The sequence below is a fragment of the Nycticebus coucang genome, chromosome 8 (genome assembly GCF_027406575.1).
Source record: "Nycticebus coucang isolate mNycCou1 chromosome 8, mNycCou1.pri, whole genome shotgun sequence".
Lineage (NCBI taxonomy): Eukaryota > Metazoa > Chordata > Mammalia > Primates > Lorisidae > Nycticebus > Nycticebus coucang.
Genome location: NC_069787.1, coordinates 28,879,898 through 28,900,351, shown reverse-complemented (window position 1 = coordinate 28,900,351; position 20,454 = coordinate 28,879,898). Strand labels below are relative to the sequence as shown.

The 20,454-nt window shown below is 43.9% G+C and overlaps 1 protein-coding gene across 6 annotated transcripts in view; it reads right to left on the bottom strand.

Annotated features, from left to right (window-relative positions):
- FRMD4B (FERM domain containing 4B) overlaps nt 1–20,454 on the bottom strand; it is a 455,009-nt gene that overhangs the window by 118,276 nt on the left and 316,279 nt on the right. For all 6 annotated transcript variants that reach the window (XM_053599743.1, XM_053599740.1, XM_053599739.1 and 3 more), the window contains one exon: nt 20,184–20,276. In XM_053599743.1, the coding sequence (XP_053455718.1) occupies nt 20,184–20,276 (93 nt within the window). The remainder of the gene's footprint in view (nt 1–20,183; nt 20,277–20,454) is intronic.

Genomic DNA, 20,454 nt, shown 5'->3' with positions numbered 1-20,454 from the left:
TGAGTTCATTTCTTCATTTAGTGTTTCCCAAAAGCAGAGATAGAATTTTGAAGAACTAGGGGAGGATTGTGCTTTATTTTTCCCCCTTTTAAAAAAGAAACCTGCAGTCCAGGCTTGCACACTATGGAGGGTGTGAGTGTATGTATGTATACACCTGCAGATAAAATTGCGTACACAAGATGAGTTAAAGAGAAACCCCAAATGGCATCCAACTGTAAACACAAATTTATCCGGTATTGCTCATTCTTTGAAACTCCTTCTGGGAGTTCACAATACCTCAAACAGCTTCAAAACAAAGCTCAGGTGAACTCTTAAGAGTTGAAAGCCTAAGTCCGCTGAGCAAGCACTAGGTAACTGAACCCGGAGATCTGCTTGAGGCTCAGTGGTTTTCAGACTCCTGGGTCTGAGGGCCCCATGCCTACCTCACCCCCATGTCTGGGGGAGTTTTAATCACACCCTCCCTCATTCCCTCTCATCCTTCCAGGCACTGGGTTTTCCCTTGGCTAAAAGCCAAGCTCTCAGTAGCCATCAATCTTGTTTTTTTTCTCATGCAAATCAGAGAATTCTGGGCCTCACTCCCTCTACCCCATTTTCTGAGATGTTGCTTGTTCACTACTGAGAGCAGAGGTGCAGGCCCCTATTTTAGGAGCACTCTGACAGCCCCACCACAGGGAAGGAAGGAGGCTGAGTCTTTAACAACTTTGTTGTCACCATCCTGAAATGATGTGGCTGGCCTCTAAATGCTGGCACCCTGGGGTGTGCCAGTGGGCAACATGGGGCCCAGCAGTTTTCCTCAAGTTCTGGAGCCTCTTTTGATGAATAATACACAAAGAGACACAATGGCCTAGGACAGCTCACAGCTTTGAGTGCCAAAAGAGAACTTGCTCTCAGATCTGTAAGAGTCATGGTCAGCCAGGGGTAGCTCCACAGAATCATAAGCTGGGTTCCTCTCTTTCAAAAATCATGAAACATTTGATAAATGTAGGTGAAAAGGCTGTGAATGACTTTATCACTGCCACAGTAAAATCATTTGCTAAATTCTAAACCTTAATGTTGAATCATCAAGGGAAGTTCCAGAAAGAGAATAAATTGTTATATTTTTATATTTATACTTATAAAGGCTTAACTCATAAAGGCGATTAATGAAGTTTGAGGAGTGTTAGTTAGATTGATGGGAAGAAAAAGTTAAGTACAAAAGCAGTGAAGGAAATGAAGAGTTGGGGGGGAGAAAGGCTATAGGATAGAGATCAGCCTGAGCTATAGTGAGACTTCAAAAGTGCCAGGTGTTGTGGTGGGCATCTAGAGCCTAGAGTCCCAGTTACTTGAGAGGCTAAGGCAAGAGAATCGCTTGAGCCCAAAAGTTGGAGGTTGCTGTAAGCTACGATGCCACAGCACTCTACCAAGGGCATCAAAGTGAGACTTTGTCTCAGAAAAATAAAAAAAAAGAAAAGAAAAGAAAGAAAGAAAGACAGAAAAATTCTAACTACTGAGGCTTGGCAAACCTTGCATTATGTTTAAAGAACTTAAAGCACCTGATGGGATTTGAACTATATCTGAAAGGTAAGAAAACATGGAATTCCACAGCATAAAAAGAAATCCAGGTGGGGAACATACTGTAGGTAAATTTGGGAAATATAAACATTCATAGTTTGGCTTTCACCAAGACAGAATTTGCAGTTATAATCTAAGTATAGATAATTTTTTTTTTTTTTGAGATAGAGTCTTACTCTGTTACCATAGGTAGTAGAGGGCTGTGGCATCATAGCACATAGCAACCTCAAACTCCTGGGCTCAAGAGATCCTGTTGTTTCAGCCACCTGAGTAGCCTTAGACTATGGGCGCCCGCCATAACATCTAGCTAGTTTTTCTATTTTTAATAGAGATGGGGTCTTGCTCTTGCTTAGGCTGGTCCTGAACTACTGAGCTTAGGCAATCCACCCACGTCAGCCTCCCACAGTGCTAAGATTACAGGTATGAGCCACCATGCCTGGCTGAAAAAAAATTCTTTTTTATCTCAGGAATGTGAGGCTCTTTAAATGATCAGGTCCAAAGAGGTATTTAAAATGCAACTGCAGTCATATCTCACTCCCCCTTGAGCTAAATAATTAGCTCTTGAAGCCGCTTACTCTGTGGGCTCTAGACTAACTGCCTTCAAGTAGCCATAAAATGCAAGATGCTGGACACCATAACTCACCCCATAATTTATGCATAGCCAATCACTAATCAATGTTATTTCTGTAAACCAAAGAAAATTCCTGACAAATAACTTTTGTAATTGCCCTTTTTTCTTTCAAAACTCTTGGGTGGTGCCGGTGGCTTAGTGGGTAGGGTGCCAGCCCCATATACCGAGGATGGCGGGTTTGAACCCAGCCCTGGCCAAACAGCAACTAAAAAAAAAAAAAAAACCAAACAAACTTGAGGCTCCTCTTTGTTTTCCAAGTACTTCCCAAAGCAGCTTGAAAGTGTGTCCTTGGCTGCAGTCCTCAGTCCTCAACTGTGGCCCAAATAAATTGTCTCTGTTAACTTTGCCTCAGTTTCTTCCTTTTAGTGGACAGGATGCTCCCATGAGTTTAGTTCCTTCTACCCTGACCCGTGCAGTGAGGAACAACATGGGCCCCTCAGAGGCGGCCAGTTGATCAGCTGGTGCAGGGGCCTGGAGGGGAGAGAGAGCTGTGCTCAGCAGAGGCTCTGCACGTTGGATCGTGGATGGGCAAGTCGATCATGCATGGAACCCCAGAAGGCCTCAGTGGAGGAGATGAGCTTAGCTGCAAGGCTAAGACGACTTACGTTATGCAAGTTTCCTTGCATCTCTAAGAACATACCAGTTCTGCTAGGTGGTTGTGGTGGTTTCCAGCTTTTGTGGCTTTCCTGGGCATTTTTATGCCTATAAAGGGAGATAACATTACCCGGTTTCCTATTGGCAGCCTGAGAAGCAGCAGGCTCCCAGTTGACATTTACTGAGCTTTTACTTATGTGCTGGGCAGTGTGCTAAGTGCTTTCCATGTGTTACCTCATTTAATCATCACAACAACCTTGGCAGGAGATACCTTTTCATAGACATACATTTTGCAGACACCGAGTTTCAGGGATCTGGCCACCGGGCAGAGGGCCTTGGTTTTAATTTGGGGCTCTTTGACTCTGCTGACAATGCTTTTTTTTTTTTTTTTTTGAGACAGAGTCTCACTCTGTCACCCTGGGTAAAGTGTCCTGGTGTCATAGCTCACAGCAACCTCAAACTCTTGGGCTCCAGAGATCCTCTTGCCTCAGCCTCCCGAGTAGCTGGGACTACAGGCCAGCTACTTTTTCTATTTTTAGTAGAGATAGGGTCCCCTCTTGCTCAGGCTGGTCTCGAATTCCTAAGCTCAAGCAATCCACCCATCTCAGTCTCCCAGAGTGCTAAAATTACAGCATAGCCACCATGCCTAATCAGTAGTTGATGATGATCTTGCGAAAATCCCCTGAGCTGTCTCTTCTGGTTCATTCAACCAGTACTTAGCAGGATGCTAAGCTCTCAATAATTATGGGCATCTCAGTCATGTAGAAAAAGCAGGCAGAGAAACTAGTGTGATACTCAGTAAAATGTTAGTATGTACAGAATTACATCTGTTCTCTATTGCTTCAAAAAGCAAACCAAAGCCTGTGGGCAAAAGATATAAAGTGATAGCTTTTGAATTAACGTACAAAAATTATTATTATTATTTTTAAGAGACAGTCTCACCCTGTTGCCTGAGGCCACAGGACTGTGACCCCACCCTAGCTCAGCAACCTCAAACTCCTGGGCTTAAGCCATCCTCTTGTCTCAGTCTCTTCGGTAGCTGGGACTACAGGCATTCCGATTAATTTTTCTATTTTTAGTAGAGATAGGGTCTCACTCTTCGTCAGTCTGGTCTGAACTTCCGAGTTCAAGCAATCCTCCCACCTCATCTTCCCAAGAGTGCTAAGATTATAGGTGCGAACTACCTCCCCTGGCCTAAAAATCCTTTTTATTTATTTAGTTTTGAGACAGAGTCTCAGTCAGTTGCCCTGGGTAGAGTGCCATGGCGTCACAGCTCACAGCAACCTCAAACTCCTGGGCTCAAGCAATCCTCTTGCCTCAGCCTCCCAAGTAGCTGGGACTACAGGTGCCCGCCACAATGACCATCTACTTTTTCTATTTTTAGTAGAGACAGGGGGTGGGGGTGGTGTTGTCTCACTCATGTTCAGGCTAGTTTCAAACTCCTGAGCTCAAAGGATCCACCTGCCTCGGCCTTTCAGATTGCTAGGATTACAGGCATGAGCCACTGGGCCGGCCTAAAAATCCTTCTTAAAGTTGGAATAGTCTCAGAAGGGCAAGGCCTCTCCAAAGAAGTGATCTCTCTGCTCCTCTCAGAGCCCAGGTCAGATTAGCAGAACTCAAGGTCTGTTTTCTACTGTGTCTGTCATTACTTTTTTCCTTCACTTTAATTACTTCAATATATCGCTAACAGAGAAAGATTGTATTGAAAACATACAGCAATAAATGTTCACACTAACAAGGCTTGTAATAATTTCTTAGTATTATTTAAAATACAATCTTCATTTGAATGTTCCTGTTGTCTCCAAAAAACTTTGTTTTTAAATTCTGAGATTTTGTTATACAATGATTAAAGCTGTCTTGGTCTTCAGCAGGAGTCACATTTATATGCAAAAGTCTCAAGGCTACAGGGATGGAAAGTCATCATCTCCAGGGCATACAAGCTAGGAAGTGGTAGAGCCGTGACTCAAACTGAGGCCTGGTCTGGTTCATATTCCAAACCAATATAATAGACTGCTTTCTCATGATAACAATCATATGGAAATATAAGATGTGCACCATCTTATATGAATTAAGAGGGAGGATGCTGCCAAACTGAAATCCAGAGGACTAAGTGCCACAAGAGAGGGAACAATTGAGCTGAGTCTTAAAGAATGCATGAGTTCACCAGGTAACCAAGGTAGGAAGTGCATTCCAGGCAGAGGGCTTATCAGCCAGACCAGCTTCCTGCCAGTCTTTGCGCATTGCAGAAACCACTTGCAGGCTGCTAGGTGGCTCTGTTCCAAATCAGTCTGTGGCCCATCCAAATCTGAACAGATACCTTTGTGCCAGAAACTGGGTTCACCTTGTTTCTGAAGTCCAAGCCCAGCAAGCTATATCCTAGTTCCAGCAAACAGGTCCCTACCTTATTTCCCACTATTTTCTGGCCACCCACCCTGGAGCCTCGTGCAGCCTGGGTATCCAGTTGCCACCTCTCCCTCAAGTCAAGGAGGTCATTGTAATTTCTTCCTATTTATGGTGTGTATGGAAAGTACATATGATCCTTGGGGAAAATGGCTCTTTGGGCACACCTATCAACACACACCATGAATTGCAAACAAAATCTAGGGATTCTTAGTGAAACGAAACAGCCTATCCCAGACTCACAAAATAAAGACCTTTTGTTTCAGCCCTTTTTGCAAAAGGGTACTGTTTCCTTTCTGCATGTTTACGTGAGCGATTTCACTAAGACTTTAAGTTGAAGACCATGTGTCAATTTTCAATTTCAGAATAAACCCAGGTTTTTTGAACAGGCACATGTTTTAGAGACAAACCTCACACAAGTATTTAACAAGTATGATTTCTTGAGAAAATAATTTGCTGGGGAAGGTTTTTGTCTCCACCAGTTGGGTTCTTCCCATTAGCATTTTTTTCCCCTTCCTTCCTTCACCCAATCACTCATCAGTGATGACAGAACATCACACCACAAGGCATGACAAAGATGGCTCGTCTTGAGGGGATGCAGGCCTGTCAGCCAGATGACAACACATGGCTGTCAAAAGGCACAAAACTCAAACTCCTCAAGATGGGCTGTCCTTTGAATAGTCACTTATATTTAGGTGGCTGCTGCTTTCATCTCGTGGTACTTATTCATCAGTGGCACAAGTGTTGATTGTTGGTTAAGCAGGAGTGTAAATCCTAGTGCTAATGCTGACAGGTCCTGGGCCCTTGGGCCAGCTGCCTCCTCTTGCCCCACACACTGGAGAAATGGAGATGTTTTAAACACGCTCAACATAGTGGGTGGCATGCAGTTCAGCTACCAATGAGTGGCAGTGATTATTAATACTATATTGTTATTGCTCCACCCATGGGAGAACAATAAAGGCATTGACTCAGTTGAAAATATTTTTAAAATTTTAACTGTAAAAATCAGAATAGACGTTTCAAAGATCTTCCCTGCGGTCTTTTTCTCAAGGCAGTAAATGGTTCTGGGTGCGGTGGCTCACACCTGTAATCCCAATGCTCTGGAAGACCAACGGGGTAGGATTGCTTGAGTTGAGGAGTTCAAGACCCGTTTGGGCAACATACTGAGATTCCATGTCTACAAAAAATAGAAAAGTTAGCCCAGCTTGTGGTACATGTCTACAGTGCCAGCTACTTGGGCAGCTAACGTGGGAGGATCACTTGAACTCTAAGTTTTAGGTTATGGTGAGCCATGATATTGCCATTGTACTTCAGCTTGGGAGACAGAATAAGACCTTGTCTCTTAAAAAAATAAATAAATGCTACATTTTGTGGTCTTGATTTAACACAAAACAAGAAAACAGTGTGAAACCAATGCTCTTCCTTACCACTTATGATTGTTTCTCCCCAATTAAGTACATTTTCTTTGTTTTCCAGGGCTTCTGCTGTGTCTGACTGATTATCTTCAAAGAAGGTGAATTGGGCAAGAATTGCTCAATGTTTCTGCATTCTGAACAATGCTGGGTTTATGACTGGCGGCCAGTGAGGGCTAAGTCAAAGTGCCTCATTCTAGGTTTTGTTTAATTACTGTGGGTAATTTCAGGCACCCACTGCAGCTGCACACTTAAGGAGATTTCTATCAGATCCTCAGCCATGTTCTGAGCAGGGAGATCTCTGTTTATTGCTCATAATGATCCTGCAATGTAGTCACAGTCTTGCTTTATAACCATGCTGAAGGCTGGAGTGTAATTTCAGCATATTTCACTTTCCCCAAGCTATTATGCAGTGGTTAGGGGAGGGGAGTCCAATATGTTCCCTTTCATCTCTGGGAGGGAGCAGCCTTGGAGAATCCCCAGGGGAAGCACTATTTGCTTCGACTATGTGCTCTGCTGCCAGGAACGCTCTTCCTCATTTCTGAATTTCCAGACAAGGCTAGAACAAGAGAAGGTACCAGGTAAGCCTGTAGGAACCTGCCCTCTGGCTCCTTTCCTGCAGTGTGACTCTTCCTGAATGTGCTAGAAGGGCTGAAAGCTCAGGAGAGAAAGGGCCTTGCTGTGACCTGCCAGGAAGGGGAGGGAGCCGTCTCCCCTAGGCTGCATGCAATGGCAGGTCATGTAAATTCCAAGTGTTCACCTTTTCCCTGGAAAACAGTCTGCTGCCCAAGCAGGGGCAGCTGCTTGGGGAGGGAGTGGGAAGGACAGTTGCGTAGGGAGGTAACAGCTGGGTATGGTGAATGGAAGATACACAATTAGATTTTCCACCCAGGGCAGAGGGGAATAGGTCAGACCCAAGCTAGACAAGCTGAAGCCTTCCACATGCAAAGGCTATATAACATGTGATAGAATGTTTCCCCCACTGAACATGGTTTAAGGCAGCCTCTGAAAGTTATAGCTTCCAAACAATTAACATTTATAGAGGGTCTGCATTACATGTTAACACTTGTATTCCTCCCCCCCACCCCCGTCCCACCCCTGGCAGACAGGTACTACCACCAGCTCCACTTTACAGATAAAGAAACTGATCTGAAAGGGTGTCAGAAGTCACACGCAGCTGGGATTTGAACCTGAGAATGATGGTAAAGCACTGCTCTCAACATACTTGGCAATATGAGTGTCTGGCAGTGCCGAAAGCATTTTCACTGTCATGACTGGGGGAGAGATAATGGCATCACGGTGGAGCCCAGGGACGCTGCTTGGTGTCTCCAGCTCAGCTCAGCTCCCTAACCAAAGAATGATCTAGTTCCCACGTCAACAGTGCCACAGTGACAAAGCCCTGAACTGAAGGCCAAGTTTTTAACCTCTTTGGTTTATAGCTTCTTTTGTCCTCACAGCACTAATTCTTTCCTTCTGATGTTACCTTGAAGCTTCCCTCTACGTTGGCCTGAAACACACACACATAGTCCTGGGTTTTTTTGTTTTTTGAGGCAGGGTCTCACTCTGTTGCCCAGGCTAGGGTGCAGTGGCACCATCATAGATTACTGCAGCCTCTAACTCCTGGGTTTAAGCAATCCTCCTGCCTTGGCCTCCCATATAGCTGGGACTAGAGGTAACCCCCCCTCCCCCCACTCCCATGAACAATTGATGTTTTTCCTACTTTTTATAGAGATGGGATCTTGCTCTTGTTTAGTCTGGTCTTGAACACCTGGCCTCAAGCAATCCTCCCACCTCATTCTCCCACAGAGCTGGGACTACAGGTGTAAGCCACCACTTCTGACTAATTGCTTTTTTTCATTTGAAAATAAACTTTTTATTAAAGTATAACAGTAAAAAATGTACACAAATTACAAGTGTACATTTCACTTGTAAATGTTAACACGAAACAGTTCAAGAAGTCCCCTTTTACTCCTTCCAAGACAGTGCCCTGCCCCCAAAGTTACCAATGTTGTGCCTTTAGTAGCATAGATTATTTTTGCTGGTTTTAAACTTTATATAAATGGTTATACAGTAGGATTTTTCCCTCTATTTTTGAATAGGGCTTTTTTGCTCAGCATTAAATTTGTGAGATTATTGCTGGGAGGTGCAATGTTTTATTCCCATTGTTGTATTGTACTCCATGTTAGGAACATGGTACAATTTACTTATTACCCTGCTGGTGAACATTTGACTTCTTTTCAGTTTCGAGCTATTATGAGTAGTGATATGGTGCGTATTTTTATACAGGCTTTTTTTGTGAGATATGTAAACATATGTTGGTTCTATATCTAGCAGCAATAACTAAAATAAATAAATGGGGGCCAGGTGAGGTGGCTCACACCTGTGAGCCTAGTACTCTGGGAGGTTGAGGCAAGAAGATTGCTTGAGTTTGTAAGTTCGAGACCAGCCTGACCAACAGTGAGACCTTGTCTCTAGTAAAAATAGAAAAATTAGCTGGGCATTGTGGTGGGTACTTGTAGTCTCAGCTACTCCAAAGGCTGAGGTAGGAGGATTGCTTGAGCTCAGGAGTCTGAGGTTGCTGAGCTAGGCTGATACCACTGCATCAGCTGCAAAAGTCTGCTGCAAAAGAGTGAAACTTTGTGGGCGGCGCCTGTGGCTCAGTCGGTAAGGCGCTGGCCCCATATACCGAGGGTGGCGGGTTCAAACCCGGCCCCGGCCAAATTGCAACCAAAAAATAGCCGGGCGTTGTGGCGGGCGCCTGTAGTCCCAGCTACTCGGGAGGCTGAGGCAAGAGAATCGCTTAAGCCCAGGAGTTGGAGGTTGCTGTGAGCCCTGTGACGCCACGGCACTCTACCGGAGGGCGGTACAGTGAGACTCTGTCTCTACAAAAAAAAAAAAAAAAAAAGAGTGAAACTTTGTATCAAAAAATAAACAAATAAGGCCAGATGCAATGCCTCAGGGTTATAATCCTAGCACTCTAAGAGGTTGAGGTGGGTTATCACTTGAGCTCAGGAGTTCCAGATCAGACTGAGCAAGAGCCAGACCCTGTCTCTACTAAAAATAAAAACTAGTCAGTTGTAGTGGCACACACCTGCAGTGCTAGCTACTCGGAAGCTGAGGCAAGAGGATTGCTCAAGCCCAAGAGTTAGTTTGAGGTTGCTGTCAGCTACGATGCCAAAGCATTCTACCCAGGATAACAGCGTGGCACTTTGTCTCAAATAAATAAATATATAGAGAGATAGACAGATAGATAGGACTTGATCAAGTTTCTACTCAGCTAAGGACATAATCAACAAAAGAAAGAGACCACCATCAGAATGGGAGAAGATAGTTGTATGCTATGACAAAAGGCTATCAACCAGAATCCAGAAAGCACTTAAGAAAATCAACAATCACGTCTCTTGCCCATTAAAATTTTGGCAAGAGACACGAACAGAAACCTTGCTTATGAGGATAGATGAATGGCCAACAAACACATGAAAAAATGCTCATCATCCCCAATCATCAGAGAAATGCAAATCAAAACAACTTTGAGATACGACCTAACTCCAATGAGAATGGCCCACATCACGATCTCCTGAAGTGACCAATCCTGGTGTGGGGGTGGAGAGAAGGGAACACTCATGCAGTGTTGTTGGTGGGACTGCAATCTAGTTCAGTCTCTATGGGAAGAAGTATGGTGACTCCTCAAAGAACTAAAGGAAGACCTTCCATTTAACCCTGCAATCCCATTTCTGCATATCTGTCCAAAAGAGAAAAGGACAGTTTACCATAAGAACATTTGCATTTGAAAGCAGCCCAATTCACAACTGCAAAGATGTGGACACAATCTAAGCGCCCTTCAACACACAAATGTATTAATAAACTGTAGTCTATGGAATGGAACACATGGAATACTATTCAGTTATATAAAAAGACAGAGATTTTTGTATCTTTTATAACAACCTGGGCAGCTTTATAGAATATTCCCCTAAACAAGTATCACAAGAATGGAAAAAATAAGCATCACATGTACTCAGTTCCAATTTGAAACTAATGAGAGTGAAACCCTGAATCCTAAAAAAATGTAAAAACTCAGCCGACTAATCCCAGCAGCTTCTGGAGGCTGAGGCAGCAGGATGCTCACAGCTGGAGTCTGAGGTTGCAGGGGGCTATGATGCCATTGTACTCTGCTCAGGGCATAGGGTAGGACTCTATCTCAACAACAACAACAAAAAGCAAAGAAATAAAAATAAAAAATAAGCAAAGAAATAAAAAAAGAAAATTAACAAATACATGCTCACATGACAGAAAAACTAAATTAAATTCAAATAGGGGCAAGGGGAGAAGGGGATGGGTAAGTTCTCGCCAGCTGGTACAATGCACAGACACATGGTACACTTCCGGGTGAAGGACACAACTACAACAGGGACTGAACCTTACAAAAGCAATCTATGTAACCTAATTATGCGTATCCTAATATTAATCTGAAATTAAAAAAAAACAATGCTTTAGAAAAATGCTTAGTAGTAGCCAATAAAGCTGGAGGTACGCACGGCCCTTTCACCCAACAATTTCACTGCTGGCTAATTTCTTTTCCTTTTCCCTGTCTTTTCTTTTCTTTCTTTCTTTTTTTGTTTTTTTTGTAGAGATGGGGTCTCTGTTCTGTTGCCCAGGCAGGTCTCCTGGCCTCCCAGAGTGCTGGGATTATAGGCACGAGCCAGGACACCCAGCCTATCTGTTTCTTAAAACTTCAAAAACACTAGGCACACCCACCAAAAGATAAAACCAAAAGATTAGAGAGGAAAATGCGCAGATTTCCAGAAACGCTCTGTGATATTTGCTCAGGGAGCATGCTAAGAAACAGCCTATAAGAAACTGGAATCAGAGGTGGCACCTGTGGCTCAACAGAGTAGGGCACCGGCCCCATATGCTGGAGGTGGCGGGTTCAAACCCAGCCCTGGCCAAAAACTGCAAAAAAAAAAAAAAAAAAAAGAGAGAGAGAAGAAGAAACTGGAAGGCTTAAGCATGTGTTTCAAAGAATTCTGTGTTTTTCTTGAACTCTCCCATGTGACAGGGGTATTCAGCGGGCTGCATGCAGATTTTATTTGAAGCCTATTTTGCTTATCTATGGTGTCGGATATAGGGAAAACTATACACAAACCTCTTTTTGGCTCACCAGCTTTTGTTAGTGTTTGTATATTTAACGTGTGGCCCAAGACAACTCTTCTTCCAATGTATGGCAGGGGAAAAAAGATTGGACACCCCTGTTGGATCCTCAAAGATGGAAGTTCAGAATAGTTTGGGCCACTTAGGGGTCATGGGTGACATTAATGCAATCAGCAGGTGCAGAACCCATATTCTGGGATACTGTTCATTCATTCTTCTCTCTCTCTCTCTTTTTTTTTTCAGACAGAGTCTCACTCCATCACCCTGGCTAGAGTGCTGTAGCATCATAGCTCACAGAAACCTCCGACTCCTGGGCTCAAGCGATCCTCCTGCCTCAGGCTCCTGAGTAGCTGGGACTAAAGGCACCTGCCATAAAACACTCAGCTAATTTTTCTGTTTTTAGTACAGATGGTTCTTGCTCTTACTCAGGCTGGTCTCAAACTTCTGAGCTCAAGGGATCCTCCCACCTTGGCCTCCCAAAGTGCTAGGATTACAGACATGTGCTGCTGTGTCCAGCCTTCATAGTGCTTCCTTGCGTCAAACAGTCCAAAGATGTACATTCAAATCCAGGCTTGGTTGAATTAAAAAGGCTCTGACCTTGCAGCAACTTTGACAAAGAGGCAGCAGTCTGCCTTCACAGTTTCTCCTAGAATTTCCCACTAATGTAGTGAGTTGTAATTAACCAGGAGTGTCACAGACAATGCTCAGGGTGGTCACAGATAGTCTTAGGACATGGCAAAGGTGACTTGGGAAAAGGAGGAGGAAAAGAAGGGAAAGGAAGAGGGAAGACAATAAAAAGAATAGGGGAAAAAAAAAAAAAAAGCAAGAGGCATTCCGAAGAGTTTTGACTGGAACGGGGTGGTACCAGCCTGAGCCACCTGAGGTTGCTCTCCCCTGAGGGAATGGGAGCTTTTCCAGTGAGGTCACCCAAGTCCCTACATTCCTGTTTAAATGCTTGCTCCCAATCTAGCATTTCAAATGCTCACATCTGGGCTGCATTACTAAAGAGGCCCATGTGTTTGCGGAAGATAATTTATGGCAGTGAGTTAACAACCCCCAGCTTGGAGAAGCCCCCCAGGAACCTAGGGAAGTTTGGACTCACACAGAAATAGAGAGCTGGTTAAATCAATTATGGTACGTAAGTAAATTATGATGTCTATGAACACTTAGCTCATACACATATTTAGCATGTATCTTTAAGATTTTAGAACTGGAGAGAAAAGACAAAGGTTCATCCTGAAGTCCTAAAGGGACGGCTACGAGCCTTACTGTATTTTCTTTGCCCTGTGCAGAAGCAGCATAAGTTTCCAAGCTGCTCCATGTATTCCAGGGGACATTAAACCAGGGATTTATTAACCACCCCCATCTGCAGGACCTCAGCGCTTAGCTCATGAGTAAATGACACATACATGTCAAATATTTAGCCCCACGCCTGCTATGGGGTTTATGCTACATTTCAATACAGAGAAAACTTCTTAAGAGCAAAACCATATTTTTCTTTTCCACAAAACCTACAATTACAAAATGATCTTTTCTAACATTTGTATAACATTTCACAAGATCATTTTGTGTCCCCTGCTCTCTCTTGGAGTTCTCACAACCAGCTTGTCCGAGAGCACACTCTCCAGCAAATGTGGAGTGAGACTCGGAGTTGTGCACACCCTCATGTTTGAACCGCACCATTGCAACAGCTCCTTAACTGCCCTGCTCCATCCCCACCTCAGAAATCAGATTATTATGCTCTCAAGATCAAAACCCACAGGTCCCAATGCTCTGCAGCCTAATCCTACATTGTCACCTTCCCTCTGTGGGGCTTCCTCCTTGGGGGCGGACACACTCAGGCGTTCTCCCTTCCAGAAGCCTGTGCACCTGCGGTTCCCTCAGGCTGGGAGAAACTTCCCCAGAGGTCAGCCTGGTTCCCACCTTATCTCCTGCATGTCTTTGATCAATGCCACCCTCTTCGGGAGGCCCTCCCTGACTACCCTATTTATAATTGCAGCCCCAGCTCCACTCACCCTCCCTATCTCTCCTCCCTACTGTAGGTTTTTTTTTTTTTTGTAGAGACAGAGTCTCACTTTATGGCCCTCGGTAGAGTGCCGTGGCATCACACAGCTCACAGCAACCTCCAGCTCCTGGGCTTAAGCGATTCTCTTGCCTCAGCCTCCCGAGTAGCTGGGACTACAGGCGCCCGCCACAACGCCCGGCTATGTTTTGGTTGCAGTTCAGCCGGGGCTGGGTTTGAACCTGCCACCCTCGGCATATGGGGCCGGCGCCTTACCGACTGAGCCATAGGCACCGCCCTACTGTAGGTTTTTTTTTTTTTTTTTGAGACAGTCTCAGGATGTCACCCTGGGTACAGTGCTGTGGCGTCAGAGCTCACAGCATCCTCCAACTCCAATTCTTTTGCCTCAGACTCCCAAGTAGCTGGGACTACAGGTGCCTGCCACAACGCCTGGCTAGTTTTTTTTTTTTTTTGTAGAGATAGAGTCTCACTTTATGGCCCTCAGTAGAGTGCCATGGCATCACACAGCTCACAGCAACCTCCAAATCCTGGGCTTAAGCGATTCTCTTGCCTCAGCCTCCCGAGTAGCTGGGACTATAGGCGCCCGCCACAATGCCCAGCTATTTTTTGGTTGCAGTTCAGCCGGGGCCAGGTTTGAACCCTCCACCCTCGGTATATGGGGCCGGAGCCTTACCGACTGAGCCACAGGCGCCGCCCCGGCTAGTTTTTTGTTGCAGTTGCCATGGCTATTTAGCTGGCTGGGGCCAGGTTCGAACCGCTAGCCTGGGTGTTATGTCTAGCACCCTCCCCACTGAGCTATGGGCGCCACCATTCCCTACTGTAGTTTTTCTCCCATATAAGATTCTGTGCATGGGCGGCGCCTGTGGCTCAGTGAGTAGGGCGCCGGCCCCATATGCCGAGGGTGGCGGGTTCAAACCCAGCCCCGGCCAAACTGCAACAAAAAAAAAAATAGCAGGGCGTTGTGGCGGGCGCCTGTAGTCCCAGCTGCTTGGGAGGCTGAGGCAAGAGAATCTCTCTAAGCCCAAGAGTTAGAGGTTGCTGTGAGCTGTGTGACGCCACGGCACTCTACCCGAGGGCGGTACAGTGAGACTCTGTCTCTACAAAAAAAAAAAAAAAAGATTCTGTGCATATAGAATTTAATGTCAGTCTCTTCCACTAGGCAGTCACCAGAGCAGGATTCTGCCATTTTCTACCACAGGTGCACCCCTAGCACCTAGCCCAGGGCCAGGCACACAGTAGGTGCTAAGGCACTACTGAGCGCATGATTAAGTAAACTGGCACTGCATAGTGCATCTGTTCATTTACGTGTTTGCTGACTATGGGGCAGAGACTTTCGCTTTGTTCACGGGTGTGTCCTCAGAGCTAGAACAGGGCAAAGCACAGTGTGGGTGCCCAATAATGAAGGAAAAAAGAAAGGAAGAAATGATCCCTCATGCCTTGGTGTACCTCCTTCCAGATATTTTCTCAGCACTTACCGATTTATACAGGTTTATAAAACATATCAACTTAAAAAAAAACTTGATATAACTTGAACTTCTCTCCATGGCATAAGTAGTAATCTACGCTACAGATGTACATTTAGGCCAAGCATGGTGGCTCATGCATGTAATCTCAGCACTTTGAGAGGCCAAGGTGGGAAGACTGCTTAAGGCCAGGAGTTTAAGATCTGCCTGGGCAACATAGTCAGACCCTGTTTTACAAAAAATAAAAGTAAATAAGCTGAGCATGGTGGTAGGCACCTGTAGTCCCAGCTATTTGGGGGGCTAAGGCAGGAGGATTGCTTGAGCCCAGGAATCTGAGGTTGCTGTGAGCTATGCTAATACTATTGCCCAGGCAGCAGAATGAGACCCTATCTCAAAAAAGTAAAAAAAAAAAAGAAAAAAAACAAGTGTATACTGATTTTCTTTTTTTCACATATGATATAGCTTCTCTCCCAAGTTGCATAAGAGATAAGATGCGTGACAATATCCCAGGTAACAGGAATTTATTAAAGTAGTGATTCATAAGAGGAGGGTTGGAGAGAGGGTCTTGGCCCTGCATCTGAATCTGGGCTAGGAATGCGGTGAGGCAGGGGATCTGAAGCTGGAGGGAAGTAACTGTTGTAGTCTGAAAAATTTTCCAAGGTGATTCAGATGTGCTTTGCCTCTCCTAGAGAAGCTCTGAAACGCCATGTGCTTTTTCATCTAATCTCTTTTGTTTAAAATGATTCATAGTTCCCTATAAAAATGCCGTACCTCACTGAACCTATCTTCACTGTGGGCATTTGGATGTTTCTAATTGTTTCCATCAGGAATAACCCTGAGGCATATCCTGTGAGGTACTGCCACTGACGGGCCTCCCTTCTCACTGTGTTAACTGCTTGTGATACACAAAAAAGTAAAAAAAGTGTCCAAGACTGGGGGGGCGGGTAGGGGGACTCTTGCCACTGACGGGCCTCCCTTCTCAGTGTGTTAACTGCCTGTGATCTCACACCCTGGTGTCCAGGGGGGTGGGGAGACTCCTGCCACTGATGGGCCTCCTTTCTCAATGTGTTTACTACCTGTGACGGCATACCCTGGTGTCCAGGACTGGGGGCTCCTGTATTCCATGCTCCAGTGCATGCAGCAGTGCTATGTTGGGCCAAGAGGCAAAGACCTTGATCTCCAAGGAGGCTCCCATTCTTCCAGAGGCTTCTATAATGTGCAAACACCAAGACAGAACCAAATAATCTCTTTGGTTCTATTTTACAGTCAATACAGGCAACCTAGAGGGCTGGTGCTGATGTCTACCATGCCAGATGTACCAAGCCCTTGTGAGAGGCAACTGATTTCACAAGGGGCATAAGACAACCCTACTCGTAAGACCCAGACAGAACTGCCTTCCACTCAGTGACCTCTGTCAGTGTGCTTAATCTTTGGGGTGTGCTCTGGCTTTATCATCTCTTTAATTAAGTTGTAGCAACAACAACTACTTAATCGGACTAATAACAAAGACTATTATGATCTCACTAGACTGTTGGGAGGAAGAATTAAGTGAATAATTAAAAACTTGATAAGGGTTTTAACTGTGCAAGTAGTTAAAGGAAAGAAACGCCAAGTGATTAAGAGACACTCTTAAGATAATACTCTAAGTAAGTGCCGAAACTCAGAAACAGGTAGCAGCAGCTCTGGAATTCAGGAAGCTGCTTGGAAAAGATAGAGCGGCCTTATGAATGACTCTGCAGAAGGGAAGACAAGGTTTTCCCTTCTCTGATATTTTGAGACCAAAAATAGACCAGATATAGCTGTCAAAGAACTAGTATACAAATCTGGTTACTAAATAAATGGAGCTTGTTAGATGCCCTGAGAATATAATGCTGAGTAGTTATGGTACCGTGTGCACAAAGATGAAAGTGCAAGAATGTCAACTGCAACATCAATTTTAATATAAACATTGACAACTAGAAATGGCCTAAATGCTTAATTGGAGACTGGATAGCTGAATTATAGAAGCACAATGAAATAGATTTTTATATACCCAAGGAAAGCTCTCCAAGTTAAAAGAAAAAGTAAGTTACCAGATACCTTATGTTGTTTTTCTCTAAGAAGGGGAGAAAACTGGCGGGTAGAGGTGAAGGTTGAAGATGGTAGAGAGCAATTTTTACTTTTCAATCTATATGTTCTTGTGGTTTGAAATGTTTATAGTGATAATGTAATTCTCTATAAAAATTAATGTTGAACCATTTTCCCTACATAATGCAAGATTGAAATTTTGCTATTCTCTGACACCTGCTTAGTTACTTACATGCAGTTTATCCCTTTGCTTGGTGGTTGTGTTTTTCTCTTTCTCCATTTCCATGGACAAAAGCATTTATTTACATCACATTCTTCCTCGGAAAATCCAATATTTTTCTGAAGGATTTCTGTGTACTTTTCCATACCAGATATGCTCCTGGACAAATCACCACTATGCTACTGCCTGCCTGGGTTTCATTTGTTTTATTTTTTATTTTTGAGACAGACTCTTAACAGAGCATTATGGCACCTGAGAAGCCCTTAGTATGTTCTCTTTCAGTCATTGGTCCCTCCACTACCATGTTTTCTTTTTTGATTTTTTTGTTGTTTTTGAGACAGAGTCCTACTTTGTCACACTTGATAGAGTGCCATGGCATTAAAGCTCACAGCAACCCCAGACTCTGGGGCTCAAGTGATTCTCTTGCCTAGGCCTCCCAAGTAGTTGGGAATACAGGCATCCACCACAATGCCCGGCTATTGTGAGGCAGGGTCTCACTTTTGCTCAGGCTGGTCTCTAACTCCTGAGCTCAGGCAATCCACCCGCCTTGGCTTCCCAAAGTGCTAGGATTACGGGTGTGAACCAGTTCACCTGGTCCTTTCCTGGGTTTTAAACATATGGGTTTTTTTTTGAGATAGAGTCTTACTACGTCACCCCCGGTAGAGTGCCATGGCATCACAGCTCACAACAAACTCAAACTTTTGGGCTTAAGCGATTCTCTTGCCTCAGCCTCCTGAGTAGCTGGGACTACCATTGCCCACCACAATGCTCAGCTATTTTTTTTTTTTTTTTGGTTGCAGTTGTCATTGTTGTTTAGTAGGCCCAGACCAGCTCAAACCCACTAGCCTCAGTATATGTGGCCGGTGCCCTTCTCAATGAGCTACGGGAGATGAGCCTAAACATACAATTTCATCTGATAAGAAAGAAATTCTAAACCAGATTGCAGAGAAAAAAGCAAAAAAAAAGAAAAATTGGGGATGTGTCAACACTTTATTTGCTGAGTAAGGAGCAGCACTCCATGTTCACCATCAATTCATATTAAAAAAGATGTTTTCAAAAAAAAGGTAGAACATCTTATTACCACACTTTTGGATTTTACGGAACAGACTCAATTCTGACTCAACTTCAAGAAAGAAGAGTGCTTGTAAAATCTGATGTAATTTTGTGAGGCAATAATAGAGGGGAAAAAAGCCCCTTCCCCCAAAAAAGAAAAGCATGAAGCTTCCACTTTCAGTGCATAAAACAGAGTACATTTTTGTCATCTAAAAATTAACATAATCTGAGAATAAAGGATCATTCTTCAGGTTGATCTAGCTTTATGAAAATGAACTAGATTTATGAGAAATCTACTACCTTAGCTTATTTTATCATCTTTGGCTTTAGACCAGGAAAAAAAAATTTGTCATAACATTTTTCATCAAATTTAGGATAATAGGGAGAGAGGGTCAGCACATAAAGAGGAAATTTTAGCTCAATTTGTAATGGTTTGTATCTTAAGCTAGGTACAGGAACATGATATTACTATTCCCATAATATTTTATTTATCTTAGATTGTGAATCATTAATGCTAAAAAAATAGTTCCATGAGGAGCTGGCTTTGGGAATCACTGGTTTAGGTGAATGCATCCATTTCAGCATATGGTTTAATGACTTGCCCAAGCAGAGCTCAGAGAAGGAGTCAAGGAAACTTCTGGTTTGACAAAAATCAAGCAGACACAGATAACAACACCACAGCTTTTAAAAAGTACAGGGCCCTGGGTGGCGCCTGTGGCTCAGTCGGGAAGGCGCCAGCCCCATATACCGAGGGTGGCGGGTTCAAACCTGGCCCCAGCTGAACTGCAACCAAAAAATAGCTGGGCATTGTGGCGGGCACCTGTAGTCCCAGCTACTGGGGAGGCTGAGGCAAGAGTATCGCTTAAGCCCAGGAGTTGGAGGTTGCTGTGAGCTGTGTGATGCCATGGCACTCTACCGAGGGCCATAAAGTGAGACTCTGTCTCTACAAAAAAAAAAAAAGTACAGGGCCCAGGGTGGTGCCTGTGGCTCAAAGGAGTGGGGTGCCAGCCCCATATGCTGGAGGTGGCGGGTTCAAACCCAGCCCCGGCCAGAAACTGCAAAAACAAAAAAAACAAAAAGTACAGGGCCCAGTCCTTGCCTTATTTCCAGCAGTTTCTCTGCATGCAAACAAAACTCAGACCTCTGTACTGTTAAGATAATTCTTTCTGTGAGCATTTATTTACATTCTATCTTCTATTTGAATTAAGGCATTAAATTGTAAAAAATTCAATTATTTCCAAGTCTCTAGAAAACATTATTCCTACATAAAATATAATAGAAAAATGTCTGCTGTATTTCAAAAAAGAATACTAAAAATATGTTGAGTGTGGAACAGGCTTATGTATTAAAATATATTACTCATGTTTTTCAGCTGTAAATGGATCTCAGAGGCTTTGCAGAATAAAGGAAGGTATCTTTACCCTTCATTTTCAAAGAAAATACTCTATATAGTATCTATGGTAACTTGGTCTCAGCGAATCTCTTTCACATAATATTGTTTTGTTTGGTCTCTTTTCTTTTTATTCTCTCTGATCACCCCAAATGTTAAAACAAACAAACAAACAATAAAAGACATAAAAAAAATGGAGAGGGATGTTGGATGGGTCTTATGGATACATACCTCACAGCAAAGTGCAAAATGGCTGGGCCTGGTTTCTTGGGTAAATCATGGTCAAGAACTCGGTGATCTAGCTGTAGCCAGTTCTGCTGACCTCTGTGAGCAAAGCAAAGGAACAGTATTAAACAGAAGGTCAGAAAAGCTCAATACCACGCAGTGTTGGCAAAGCTGCAGGGAAACAGTTAATGTCATACAGTGATGGTCCAAGTATTACTAGAACTGTTACAATTGGTGATGAGACCTCTTCAGCAAGTTCTATCAAGTTGACCAGCAT